Here is a 14341-nt window from a genome sequence, read left to right as displayed (position 1 = left end):
AATACCAAAATACTTTTCAAGAACATGTAACTAATTGCCTTATGGGAAGTGCAGTTCCAAACCAGTCTCAGGTCTGGGTGCAGTGGTGCATGCCTGTAACCCCAGCCACTCAGGAGGCTGAGGTAGGAGCACTCCAAGTTCAAGGTCAGCCTCAGTACCTTAACAAGGCCCTAATCAACTTAGTGATATCCTGTCTCAAAATACAATATACAAAGGGCTGGGGATGTGGCTCAGTGGTTAAGTGCCCCTGGGTTCAATCCTGGTACCAAAAAAGAAAAAAAAAAAGAAAAGAAATACTAATTCCTTTAGAAGCAAAGGTGTGGCATGATATTTGTACAACTGAAAGTTCACACACATAAGTAAGTCTACATCTGTGCACAAATTTAACAATAATAATAAGGCAAATGAGGCAAAATATTAACAGAGAATCTGAGTAAAGAATAATAGTTCTTTGAGTTAGTCTTTCAGCTTTCTAGTAAGCTTAAATTTATTTCCAAATGCAGAGTTAATTAAACTGAAAAGCAGCCACAGCAGTCAGTGATGACAGTGACAATGACAATGCTCATTCAGCATCTGCCAGGAACCAAGTCATAGCAGAGTGGTCCCTACATCACATCCCACCCCTTCCTCCTGACAACTGAGGGCAGAGCTGCTTTTTTCCCCATTTCACAGGTGATAAAACCAAGGCACAATGAGGCCAGGCAACCATCAGAGTGCAGTGCCAGGACATGGTAGAGCTGGAATTCAAACCCTGGGTTACCTGACTTTATGCCCTGACCCAGGCAACAGTGACTTAGTCCACAGAACAAGATTCCTGCAAATGTGGAGACAAGAAGCGCCGATCTATTACCTGGGAGTAGGACTCCTCGAAGGCACGATCTGGGGTCATGTGCTTGATGACATCAGCCAAAACAGTGTTCACCTCTCGCTTCTAAGTGGGGGAAACAGACCAGTATTGCACGCTGACTGGCAATCACAGGGAAAGAAGTAGCATTCAAACTATGTCACACATGGTCCAGATATGAAAGCAATACCAGGGGAGGAATTGTACCCTTATCACCTGGCCCAGTACCATGGCCCTAGAGATGGCACCACTACCCCCAGGGGCTCTGAACATGGCTCCCAAAGGCTCTCAGATTTCCACCGTCCCTGCTTCCCAAGTGCTGGTACAATCACTGTGCTTTCTGCTGCCCAGGCAGGGAGGCATCGCTGGAGGGCATACTGGGCCCAATGCTTACTGACCCCCATTGTCACCTGGATCAGGGGTCCCATCTCCAGCCCAAACCCAGCCTGTTACATGGCTTACAAGGTAAAAATGGTTTCGACATTCAGTCCCCAAAAGAACATTCTTTCACGACAGTGAAAACTATGAGATGAAAATTGCAGTGTACAGAAATTACTGGAACCTGGTGGAGCGTACTCCTGTCCCGCCTGCTGTACCAACATGCCATGAGCCAGAACACTCACACAGCAGGACCCTACGTCTCACACAGTCCTGGAGGCTGGAAGTCCCAGATCAAGGCAATGGCAGACTCGGTGTCCTTGCCATGTCCTCAAGTGGTGGAAGGGTCCAAAGAGCTCATGTGAGTCCTTGCTGAAGGGCACTAACCCTGCTCTTGAGGGCTCCACCCTCCTCACCTAATCAATCACCTCTCAGAGGCTGCATCTCTCTTTTTCCAACTACGCTGGCATCCTGGTACAGTTAACACAGCTGGCATGAACCAGATACAGAATGCCAACCATCTATGGGCTGCTGTTCTGCCAGCGACGTAACACTTGCCTACGTACAAGACCACTGCGATACCATCCCCAGCTCTGTCCACCCTGATACCGTCACCTTGGTAATCAGGTTTCATCATAGGAATGTGGCAGGGAGTAGATACATCCAGATAATGTTCTTCTTCAATTTTTATGAGTTGGTTAAAACAACTCTCCTAACAGGATTTAAACCTGCTTCTATGTGCTCCTAAAGTCTCTGCTCTTTCATGAGCCCAGTATTCCCCAAACTGTGCTTCTAGTCTGTGCCTCAGGAAAGAAGTATTTTTGCTCAGGGAAAAGAATCCCACGTAATCCAAGATGTCTGGAAGGGGCTGCCTCCTAAACTCCCATGGAAATTCACAATGCACTTAGGCATGTCAGCACCTAAGGAGTCCTAGGCTGTTCAACTCTGTAACTCAGCATTACCCAGAATTACAAGTAAGCACGGACCACTTTAGTGACAGTACACACATTCATGCTCCATCGCCCTTTATTATAAGAATGCAAATTTTACAGGTTATGAGAACATTTACCCTTATGAAATACCTCAACGCCTAAACTAGATTCATTTGCTATTATGTGAAAAAATATAATTCTTTCAAAAATGCCTCATGGCCATACATACCGTGAAATGCTTGCAGGTGTACTCCACCCACACTTCAGCACAGTTAATATAGTCCTGCAAAGAAAACGTAGCACATCTCACAAGGGGTGCAGCACGGTAGGTCGGCATGCGCTCCCGGTTTTCTCCAGCCATAACCTATCACACCTACACCACATTTAGTGGTAAGAACATTCAAGTTCTACCAAGATTTTTAACCCTAAAATACATAGTTTGAGTCATCCGTACAATAGATCTCCTGACCCGAATAAGCTGTTTTAATTGGCCAATTTGAGTTAAAGGGGGAATTTAGTCAATGAAGTTTAAAGATGATTTCCTAAACAACCCTGATGATGTATATGATTCTCTAAATGTGTTTCTGCCTTTTTTAATACCATTATTCTCCCCGCTCCCAATCTTTTTTTTGCAGTGCTGGAGACGGAACCCAGGGTCTTGCTGGTGCTAGTCCAACACTCCACCACGGAGCCCCAGCCCAGCCGCTGTTCTGAACACACCTTGGTGAACACTGCACATACACACTCACCTGGCCTTTCCTTCCTGGTGACTGCCTGCCTCCAGTGTGCCTTACCCTCATGCATTCACGGCTAGCAGGACAAACACAGTGATGTCCTGCTGCTCGTGGGGCCCATCAGCCAACACCATTTTCCCTACTGGCATGATGCCAAAAAGGATGGCGAGTCATGATCCCCAACCTTACCTGATGCCATCACTACGGTAACTGACTTCAGTCTCTCCATCATCCCAAGCCTTCCTCCACCTGGAGTGCAGGGACGATGCTCCAGGTGATCCCATGTCAGGGCCAGGAACTGGACTTTCCTTTTGCTAATTACTGGCTTGCCCACTGACCCTCAGTTTAGGAATATGCTATTCAATTAGTAATTTCAAAGTAAAATACTCCAGACTGCTGTGTTTTGGATGCTTTTTGCACAGTCACAGGCCTTTCAAAGCTTCAAATATCTATGATTTTATATTTTTGCTGCATCTTGAGGTCTCAAGAATGAAACAGCAACCGAGACACAAAAGTCAAAGAATAACATATTTAATGCCATTAGTTCACCATCCAGGTCAACATTAAAGACTTTAAAAACACCAGTAATGCTCCAGGTGCCGTGCTGCACACCTATAATCCCAGTGACTCAGGAAACTGAGACAGGAGGGTCAAGTTCAAGGACAGACTTGGCAATTTAGAGAGTCCCCGTCTCAAAAGAGGAATCCAGATGTAGCTCAGTGGTAGAGTATCCCTGGGTTCAGTCCCCACAATCACACCCCAAAGAACCCATACAAACCAAAGAAACCCAGAATTATAATTAAAAGATCATTTCTAAAAGAGAAAATGTCTAGCTACATAACAGACCAAAAAAAAAAAGAAAAAAAAACCCAAAAAACAAAAAACAGTTGATCAAAGGTCTAAATGGTCACCTACCTGTGGATTCTTCAATTTTGTGATAACTTTCCAAGCTTCATTGAGAATCTGAAGTCGATCATTCTCAGGTGGATCGGCCAAGGCCAAGTTTAACCCCAGTGATCGAAAAAGGAGATGCTAAGAAAAGTACCAATGATTACATTGCTGGAAATTTTAAATCAAAGTAACCAAGGCTTAAAAACAAAAATAAAAAGGTTGCAGGCTACAACATTTAACCCATCTCAGAATAAATAAATGCTCCAGACTTGTGAGTTCTACAGATCTACTCCAGCAACACTAAGACACTCATAATGAAGACCTGGCTTTGGGCATTTTTCTAATTGGTGGGCCATAATATTCTGCTGGACAAAGCTCTTCCCTAAGTTTTTTCTTTTTTCTTTTCTTTCTTTCTTTCTTTTTTAAGATGTAAGACCAACATTTTTCCCAAATACTTTGTGGCAGGCTAGTTGATAGATTCAGCATTCTCACGAGAGATGGGGTAGACACTGCCAATCTGCTCTTCCACCGAGATGGGTCTAGAGCCTACCTTGGGGAAACCAGACTCATCGCACTCTTTGATCATTCCAATGAAGTCCATAGATCTCGTGGCGATGAACTCGGCCCTGAAGGCTGACATCACAGAATTCAATAGCAAGGCACTGCAAGACACGGAGGCCCCAAGTCAGTCCACCTCCCCCTTAAGAAAGCTGTTTTAACGTGAGGGTGTATACTGCCAGGAAGGGGGGCTGACTGCCCTTTAATAATAAGGTTGCAAAAACAAAACAAGACCACAGTAAAAGGGCCATCTGTGGACCACCAGTATCTGTGCACATTTGGAACTCCATAAATGCTGAATTCACTGCACGGACGGATGGGTAGGTGAGTGGATGGATGAATGGATGGACGGGTAAATTGCCAAGCAATCCAATCCATTTAAACAGAAATGACTCTTCAAATGGGGTGGTGCAGTTACAAAACTAATTATCCAGTAACAGCACTGATTTCTGCTGCAAACACATAACCACATCTCTTATGAAAGGCTTCTTATGAAAGAGATCTTATGCTCTAGGCAGTAGGAACACAGTGAACAACACCCCCCTCAAGGCTGCTCATACATTTACTACCAAGAGAGGAGCCGAGGGGTACCACACAGACCCAGGACAGAGAGAGACCAGGTTTATCCTGGCCCTGCCACTTATCACAGCCCCATGGGGAAAGGACTACTCTTTTGCCCATTTTACAGACGAGGAGCCTGAGGTCCAGAGAGACCAAATAAGTGGCCCAAGGACACAGAGCTAAGACAGAACAGAGCTGGGATCTAGGGCCAGACCACTGGACTCCATCCACCCTGTCAGTTCCTCTCGCATGGAAGCCCGCCCAGCTCAGAGACAGCGCCCAGCTCCTGCTGCAAACCCAGCCACGTGAGTCTTACTTGTTTCCCAGCTTCTTGCATCTTTCCATCATCTCAGTCAGCAGAGCCTAGAAGGTTAATGAGAAAATCATCAGGCTAAAGTCACATTTCTAAGAGATTTCCAAATACAGTCATTCTACAAAATAAACCTAAGCACACGCCCATTTACACAACTCCAGTGACTAGTAGGAACAGGGAGGGGAACACTTTCATGGCATTTGGTATGATGGACAAGAGCCAGGGCCTGGTATGAGGCACACTTGGGTTCAAATCACCAATTGCCATTGGGGAGAGCTGGCAGACACCAGCTTTGTCCTTACAAAGGCAGCACCATCCCACCTACAGGGTCACTGAAGGATGAGAGGCACCTCCTGTGCCCAGGGCATGAATGAGGATGAATGTTACTCTGCTTCCCACCTCTCCTCTGACCACCGTCTCTTCCTCGTTTCCCAAGGTTCCTGTGGTTGGTGATACAATTCACACACCCTGGGCCAGAGCCTCACACTCATGCTCTGGCCTCTCCCACCACCCACAGGGTGAGCACTCTGCTCTCCCATTGCACATATGAGACCAAGCCACAGAGCAGTGGCAGGCTTTACCCAAGGTCACATAGCCAGTGATGGCAGCCAGGTGTGACCCTGAGTTGGCCAGCACCAGAGGCCACGCTCTTCACACTTCCAGGCCCTAACGGATGTGAACAGGTTGCTCACTGGAACACTATTAATGGCTGTTAATGGCTTTAGAGCTATCTCAAGACAATTACGTATCTTCAAAAGGGCTCCTATTTAAAAAAAATAAAATAAAAAAAAAAAAATCAATGTGTCCTTTTCGGGCAGTGGGTTGGGGAAAGTCAACCCCAATGCCAGCAGTCTGGACACTAAGCTGGACAACAGGCCTCACCAGGCCCTTTCTGCATTCGCTCTCCCAACAGCCCTGGGAGGCTGGACCCGGGGCCCGCTCTGCAGGTGAGGAGCTCAGACAGGTTAAGCCACTTCCCCGGAAGCGGCGGAAATGCGACTGGTGTCCAAGTGGGCCCTGAAGTCAAAATTCTGAGTGGTTCTTGGTGTACTTCAGCCTTTCCTAGCTGTGGCCCTCCGTGTCCCCCATGCTGCCCGAGTCATTAGGTGACAGCCGACCCTGAAGATCTGTCACAACTGCTTCAGAACTGACTTTATCCAGATTTCAGCTTCTGGCCCAAGTAAGTCAGGCTGGGTCCTGTTGTGGACTACATTACGTCTCTCCCAATATCCACACGTAGAAACCCCAACTTCGAACGTGACAGTACTTGAGAGAGGGCCTTCGGGGGGCACTAAGGTTAAAAGGGGCCACAGGGAGGGACTGGTGCCCTTATGAAGAGAAGAGTGTGCACACCCAAAGACAAAAGCACAGGTGCCTCACCAGAAACCAACCCTGCCGCACTTTGACCTCAACCTTGCAGCCTCCAGAACTGTGAGGAGGTAAGTGCCTGCTCCCTGTATGACAGCCAGAGCTGCCCAGTACAGGACCAACCCAACCACGTGGTCTCACGCCCCTTCCCTGGGGTAGGGGGTTAGACATGGACACACGACCCTTCCCAGCTGCTGAGATGGAGTGGGAAGTCTTCCCAGGGCTCAGAGGAAAGGTTTCCTGTTGGAAACAGGCATCCAAGGAATTGAAGGTTCCCTTTCTGCCTCTGGGTCATCATGCTAGGATGTGACGGTGGGAGCAGCTGCAGCTACCATGCTACTAGCCAGGGAAGGCAGAGCATAAAGGCGAATGGAGGCCACCTGGCTAGAGCCCACCTTTGCCATGGGGAGGAGGCACTGAACCACACCTGTAGGCTCAGCACGTGTCTGTTCCTTAGCTACAACATCTCAGCTGACCATAAAATCAATCATGTCACCCGGCTTCCCTACCTCACCCACGGCAGTTATGCTTGAAAAGTTGTTCTGACCACCAATACCAAAGTGTTATTCTAGAAAGGACTGGGGAAAGGGAAGAAATTCTATACGATTATCACACCAGTACTCCCCAGCACACAGGGGATCACCGACAGGGCAGCAGCACACCCAGCACAGGAGATGCCGTGACCCAGCTCTTCCAAAGACGAAGTGGGGCAAACGCCAATGTATGGACAAAACAATAAACATTAAGACACATGCTTCACTCCCCTCACGCACATCCACAGAATGGGAAGTTATGCTCCACGTATGTGTCAAAATACATTCTGTCATGTATAACTACAAAGAAAAAAACAGTTGTTAAAACAAGGAAAAAAAGACATTAAAAAGTTCTCTCTCTCTCTCTCACACACACACACACACACAGAAAATGCATGAAAATGAAGGGAAAACACAGACCATCTTGTATAGAAATACAGGGACATTTGTAAGCATCCAGGGAGCCAACTATTTTGGATCCCACGCAGGTCTGTTGGAGGTTGTTTTTATTTATTTATTTTCACTGAGAAGTGACAGGCTTGATTATCTTTAGCAAGTACCAGATGAATAGCATCTTGGAAACAAGCCCGGTGCCCCACAGAGCTCACGGCCCAGCACATTTGGTCCAGACCCACCGGAGCCTGGGGCTGGGCAAGGCGGCCTCGTCTTCCCTGAGGCCATCGTCCCTGCTGCTCTTGGCCCCACATTTCATTTATTTACACGATGTTTGTTTTTATGAAACTATAAAAATAAGAAATGAGTGTAGACCCAAGTTCAAGCAGCACCGCGAGCAGCGGGAGCGCTCCCTCCCCGCAGGCTCCTGGGATCATCCGTCAACACCTGTCAACACACCCAGCTCATCTTCCTGGACTGTGCCTACGCCCTGCAAGTACACAGCTATTTCTGCAGCAGCCGATTTTGTTTTGTATCTACAAAAACAGGATGATCTTACACACGCTGGGCTGCACCATGCTCTTCCCACTCAAGAATCTAGGGTGGGAACCCCTCCTGGGTCAGGACATGGGAACCCACCTTTTGGTACTGGGTGCTTAACCACCGAGCCACCTCCCTGGCCTTTTTATATTTTGAGACAGGGTCTAAGTTGCCGAGGCTGGCTTTGAACTCCGGATCCTCCTGCCACAGCCTCCCGAGCCACAGGGATTACAGGTGTGCACCACTGCACCCAGACACCTCATCCTCTTTAATGGCCGAGGAATCCCCACGGTGGATAGGTTAGTTTCCAAGCGTCCCCTGGGCTGATGGATGCTTAACAACTTCGTAACTAATTATAGACTCAGAATCGATCACAAAAATAGTTCAGAGGTCCTCAGTATCCATCACTTGGTTTCCTCCAAAGGTGACATCTTACGTAACCTGTGCACTGTAAAGCCATGACTCGGCACTGCCACGATCCCGTTAACTCACTATTTTGCACTCACTTTTCTTCCATCTTTGGGTCTAATTCTACGACGTGTCATCAGTATGCGTGGGTTTGGATAACCACCACCTTACCTGATGGCTTTACCTTTTTTCACCTCTGGATTAGGTTTTTTTGTTTTGTTTTGTTTTTTTTAAGGGCCTATTTACCTACTTCAGAAATACAGAAAGAGTCAGATCAAGGCCATGTCCCTGGTTTCAGAGTTGTGCTAAGAGGCCGAATGGCCTGACCCCATGACCCTAGGCAAGCTTCTATGCCTCGGTGCCTGACTATCAAGCAGGTGATAAGGGCAAGTGGTGGAGCACAGCACCATGGGCGCCCCCCTGCCAAGGAAACAGAGCAGCTCAGCCTTCCCCCGCTGCCCACCCCGCTCCATGTCTGACCCACTCACTCCCTTTACTCGCTCGCTGGTGTGACCAGCAATAGCCAGAGCGAGCGTGACGTGACCACAGGCAGGAGCAGGCACGAGGAGGTTGAGTGAGGGAAGCTCATAAAGTCACAGGGAAAAACTCCCAGGATTTTACACACACACACACACACACACACACGGGGAGGCGGGGAGGTAGGAACACGGGAAGGGAGTCCACCAGTGATGCCAAGGCCGGCTTCCCAGCGGCTGGGCCTCCAGCCTTTCTTAATTCGATTCTGTACTTTGACTAGCAACTCTTTTCTGATGGTGAAATTCGCTCTCCTCCATCTGCCTCCTGGGTTCAGTTTCTACGGGGGGCTTCTCCCCTGTCCACCGGGGCCTCTGCCAGAGCACCTTCTCCAAAGCCCTCCCGGTCAGCCCTTCAGGAGCTCCCTGCCCTCGCCACAGCCCCTCAGGCCTCTGCAGCTGGCCAGCGCAACCTGCTCCACTCCTAGCAACATGGCCCCTCCCACGCCTGTGGCCTGCTCCGTGGACAGGCCCTTTCCCCTGCTGGTCACCTGGCCTTCAAGTCAGTTGGGCCATCTGCTTCAGGCCTGCTGGGCCACCCACAAACACCATGCTGATGGGCTTTGTGACAGCCACCACCGCAGTGGCCTGCAGAGGAAGGATTCTGCTGAGTCCTATTTTACAGTTGGCAAAACTAAGGCACAGAGAAGTCAAGTGGCCCAAGGTGCGACATGTCTGCCCAGCTGCCTGTCCAGCCTCAGGACGTACCTTCCTCTCCCTTCTGCAGTGTCTCCATCCTGCATCCTATGACCCAGCCAGGACCCTTCCACACCAGACAAGACTTACAACTTCCCTCTGCATCTCCCACCCTGTCCCCAACAGCCACTGAGTGACAATGTCAGGTGGCTTATTGAGGGATTTATTTTTCTTATCTAAAAGCCAGTTTTATAAAATGCCTTTTCCTAGGCAGAATATGCCTCAAGTAAGGTATAATCCATTTTTACTTATTATACTTACAAACCTCTATTTTGGAGGCCTGTCCCCATTGATTCTTACCAACCATTGTCAAAGAGCTTTAAAGTGTGGCTGGGCAGTGACCACACCTGTAATGCCAGTAACTCAGGTGGCCGAGGCAGGAGGAATGCAAGTTTGAGGCCAGCCTCAGCAACTTAGTGAGACCCTAAGCATCTTAGCAAGATCCTGTCTCAAAATGATAGAAAGGGCTGGGGACGTGGCTTGGTGGTAAAGCATCCCGGGGTTCAACCTAGTAGTGGCGAGGGGAGAGCTGACATCCAGCTGTCACATGGGCCTTCAGCACCTCCCCCCATACTGACAATTCTCCTGTATTTTGAAAATCAATTTATTTTTAACAAGACACTATGGGTCCCTTGTTTAAGTGCCCCAAGAAGCAGAGTTTATTATTATTCGGTGACCTGATTTTTTTAATCATTTCTCCTAGTGCAATGATGATTTCCTAGAGCTGTACTCCCCGAGAAGGTTCTATTCCCAGCTTCTGCCACCCTCTGAGATTCCTGATGCTTAAAATAAAAGGGTGCCTTATGACTTGCACCTTTTGTTTTTAATCCGATTTTGCCTTTCATTAAAATAAGGAGGAAAAAATTAAGTGTTCTCATTTTCAACCTGACAATCTTAATGTCCGAGTCACTCAGTGGAATAGCAAGGCAGCTCCTTCTCTGGTCAAGTTCATGGTACCTCTTCCAGTTTGGAGACAGCAGGTGGTTGCCGAGCCTCCACTGCAGACCAGAGAGCAGGCAGCAAATTTACCAACAATCTTCCCCTTACCCTGGCTTGACGTAAAAGCAATTTGTTTAATGGTTTAAAAAAAAAAAATTCACCTGAAATACAAGCTGTCCCTGTTTTTCCCTCAGGTTTTAGGACTTGTAAGACGACAAGCAGGGCACATCTGCTGAAAAGCTAGCAAGCAGACGGGCAAAGAAAAATAAGATGGCCCCAGCCTACTCCCTAGTGCTCATTTGCCACATCCTTCCCCAACTCTCGAGCCTCAGAACAATCCTGTGTGAAAGTACCCTGAGGACCACAGAAAGCACCGGAAGAGCGCCATCTTGTTTAATCCTCATAACAGACTAGGAAACGGTGTCAACCTCCAGGCCTGGAGTGGCGAGGGCATGTCAGCTGACCACAGGTCCTTACCACCTCAGGTGGCCCCAGGACATCCCGCTGAATGCACAACACTACACCTGAGCTTAACCAAGCCTGATATGGTCCCCTCCAGTCTTGAAGTAGCAGAAGCCAACCTGTGTCTGTTTATCTACCTACTTCTACAGGAAAAACTCAGGAAGGTGGGACTGCCCAGTCAGAGCCACGGCTTGTGTTCTTGTTTCCTGGAAGGGCTTCGGATGTGTGTTGGCAGCACCTCGGAACAAGGCAGATGCCTGTGGATTTGTTTCACTCCACATATTGTTTTGAAGTCTCCCTTTCTCTCCCAAGTGCCCCCCCCCTCATTTTTTTTGGCAGTACTTGGGATTGAACTGGGGCCTCACACTTACTGGGCCAGTTCAGTCACTACATCCCTAGTCCTTTTTTTTTAAATAGTCTAAATTGCTAGGTTGGCCTCAAACTTGCAAATCCTCCTGTCTCAGCCTCTCCAGCCAAATAGCTGGGATTGCAGGTGTTGGGAGTGCAGGTGTGCGCCACACTCCTCCTCCAACTACTAAAGGGAGGATGAGGGCAGCTTTACCTGTCTCGGTCACAGCGATCTGGGCTCATGTTCTACTGACGCTGCTTCTCTATCTCAGGGAAGAAAAAGCATTTCTGCTATGACTATGTCATGGTAACACCTGTCATGTTAACACCTAGATTAGCAAAAGGAATCTCAAAAATCTGAATCCAGCTTTCCTTCCATAGAACAGAGGAGTTCCTGACCTGCTCAATCGGCTTTGCTGGATTATGAGCAAATGGTAGGGCATGGGCAGGGTAAGTGAAGAAACAGCAGAGCTGCCAACCCTGCAGCTGGGCTCCACGGGTCTGTGTTGGGCGACCACCTTCCAGCAGTGCACCCAGCTGTGCACCCTCACAGGAAGCTCAACCAGTCACTCAACCAGACAACCTAGGAGGGGCTCTCAGCATAGCACCAGCCTTGGTGCTGAGCCCTCTGTGTGGGTGGGCTGGCTTGGACATCACTGTAGCCGTTGGGAAAGACCTCTTAACATCTGGCCCACGGGCAGGAGCTGTCACACCATGGAGGACAGAGGGGCTCAGTATCCATCCCTGGAAGTGAGTGTCTGCTGAGACTAGGGGCACTTACCTCGGGGGCGTGGTAGGAGATGCACTGGAAGATCCAGTCCATGGCAGGAGAGTACAAGGGGAGGTAGGAGGGGAGCTCCACCCCCTGGACCACCAGCTGGTTCTGGACGGTATCTCCGTGAATCTATAGGGAACACACACACTCAGAAAAAGACGGAACCACAACAAGCGAGAGCACATGGCTTACACCCGTCCCCACTAGAAGGTTCTGGGCGACCCACGGGGATGGCTTGGTTTCTTAGTTGGTGTTTTTGGTTTTTAATTTCCAAAAATTTCCCACCAAGCTGAGCCGATCTGGGAATGTGAGCTGTGGAAAGTGACCCGACAAAAACAGCCAGCAGACGCCAGGAAGCTGGGCTGGCCATGTGAAGACGGGTCCTGTGACCCACGTACAGGAAAGCTTGGCTGGGTCAGAACCGTCAACCACTCAGCGGCCCATGGCAGACGCTCCTGCCGTCTCCTGGGGTCTGCAGGTGTCAAGGGCTCAAGGGCATTCTCGGCACGGAAAACCCACTGGGTTTCACGAGTTCACCGTCACATAACCGTCACCCCACAGGGTGCTCGTACCTGTTTAAACGTGAGGAGGAAGTCAAAGAAGTTCTTATTAAGGCTCTCTTTGAGATGTGGCGCTACTTCCATTCCCACCTGCAGCCAAACAAAATGCAATTACCTAAGAACAGGGTGCGCATGACACAGGCAGTGTGAGGCCATTTCTGTGAATGTAAACCATACACACAAAACATCTGAGAAGTCCCAAAAGTTAACTTCGTGTCTTTTCCACTTCAATAAATGCATTATTTTTAGGGGAAAAAAACCACCAAAGCCATTTGTAATAAAAAATAGACGTTTACAGTCCTCATCTTCACAATTTCCTGAGGGTAATGGATGCATCTCTGAGCAGATGACCAAGAGATCAATACAGCCCTAAGGAGGACTGCACTCTCGAGACGAGGTTTACAGTGACCCCTCGCCTCAGAACGTAAGATGACAATCACGCGCAGGTGCCTGTACTTATCAGAGGACACTGAAGGTTACAGAAGGGGCTGGGTATAGCTGAGTGGACAGTGTGCTTCTGCCCGAGGTCCAACCCCTTCCCCAACCCAAACGAAGGTTGGCCTGGGTTGCCCTAGGGGCCGTGCCTCCACGGCGCCAACACAGACCCGTTCTCCGCCATCAGTCATGGAGACAGACTTACACACGAGCAGGAAGCCTGGCGAGGCTGAAACTCACTGGCTCCCGAGTTCAGCACTGAGAGGCTGACCGTGACCCCTTCTAGCTAAAGTGGTCTGCCCGGGGAAGCGGGGCGTGGCAGAGAGAAGGCCTGAGCTCCTCCGAGGCCCTCCTTCCGGCTGCTGCTCCACCTCCAAACTTGCTCAGGGGAGGCGCTTCCAGGGCCCATTTCTTCTGCGGGGGACAGATTCCTCCCACACCTCTCCCTGCCCAGAGGTCTCGCAAGTCAACAATCCCTTTGGGAAGAACTTTTGAGAACCACTGGGGTTAAAGTCCCAGAGCAGCTCTCTGGCCCCTGGGGACAGGAAGGGATATTTCTGAGGACAAGCACACATTAGAACTACCAACAAGGAACCTCAGAGCCGCTTGACTCGGTTCCGATGCTGCTGCCTTCCTTCCTTCCACTTAATCATACCGTGGCAGACAGTAATTATCTGTTAGGTGACAGCAAAGGCTGGCCCAGGGGACAAGCAGTGGAGATGAGCTAAAAGGGCAACGGCTGAGGGGAGGAGCTTGTCATACTTTCCCTTAAGAACAGCTTGGGCGTCCCCCACGCCCCACCCACTCGCTGCTTGTGCTTCTCTTCTCAAGCCAAACGGCAGCTTGGAAACCTGGGTCTAAGACATCTTCCCAGAGCAGCCAGGGTAGCTGCTCGTGATTCCTGCCTGCCCTTCTGCTTCTGCCACCAGCAAACCGGACTGTCTTTGGGGACTGGAACCTTCTCCTCAGACCACAATTCCCAGTAGTGGGCTCAAATTCCATGCCATGACCACTGGGATGGATCCAGGGATCCGCAAATGACTCAACAGGGTCCACTGGAATCAGCCCGAGACTCTGACTGGACCCACTTGGGAAAAGCACGCTTTCCAACAGGGTTTGTAAAGTTGGTAGGAAGCCTGG

General features: G+C 49.3%; 1 protein-coding gene across 1 annotated transcript in view; it reads right to left on the bottom strand.

The window, feature by feature from the left end:
* The window catches only part of Vps35l (VPS35 endosomal protein sorting factor like), a 105296-nt gene that overhangs the window by 45981 nt on the left and 44974 nt on the right, over nt 1-14341 (bottom strand). The window contains exons 13-19 of the mRNA XM_076840787.1: nt 12779-12856; nt 12213-12335; nt 5215-5261; nt 4330-4441; nt 3804-3920; nt 2384-2437; nt 851-931 (exon numbers count right to left, since the gene is read on the bottom strand). Of these exons, the coding sequence (XP_076696902.1) occupies nt 851-931; nt 2384-2437; nt 3804-3920; nt 4330-4441; nt 5215-5261; nt 12213-12335; nt 12779-12856 (612 nt within the window). The remainder of the gene's footprint in view (nt 1-850; nt 932-2383; nt 2438-3803; nt 3921-4329; nt 4442-5214; nt 5262-12212; nt 12336-12778; nt 12857-14341) is intronic.

Source organism: Callospermophilus lateralis, chromosome 19 (assembly GCF_048772815.1).
Source record: "Callospermophilus lateralis isolate mCalLat2 chromosome 19, mCalLat2.hap1, whole genome shotgun sequence".
Classification (NCBI taxonomy): domain Eukaryota; kingdom Metazoa; phylum Chordata; class Mammalia; order Rodentia; family Sciuridae; genus Callospermophilus; species Callospermophilus lateralis.
Note: the sequence above shows the minus strand (reverse complement) of the source record. Positions and strands in the feature narration are given on the sequence as shown.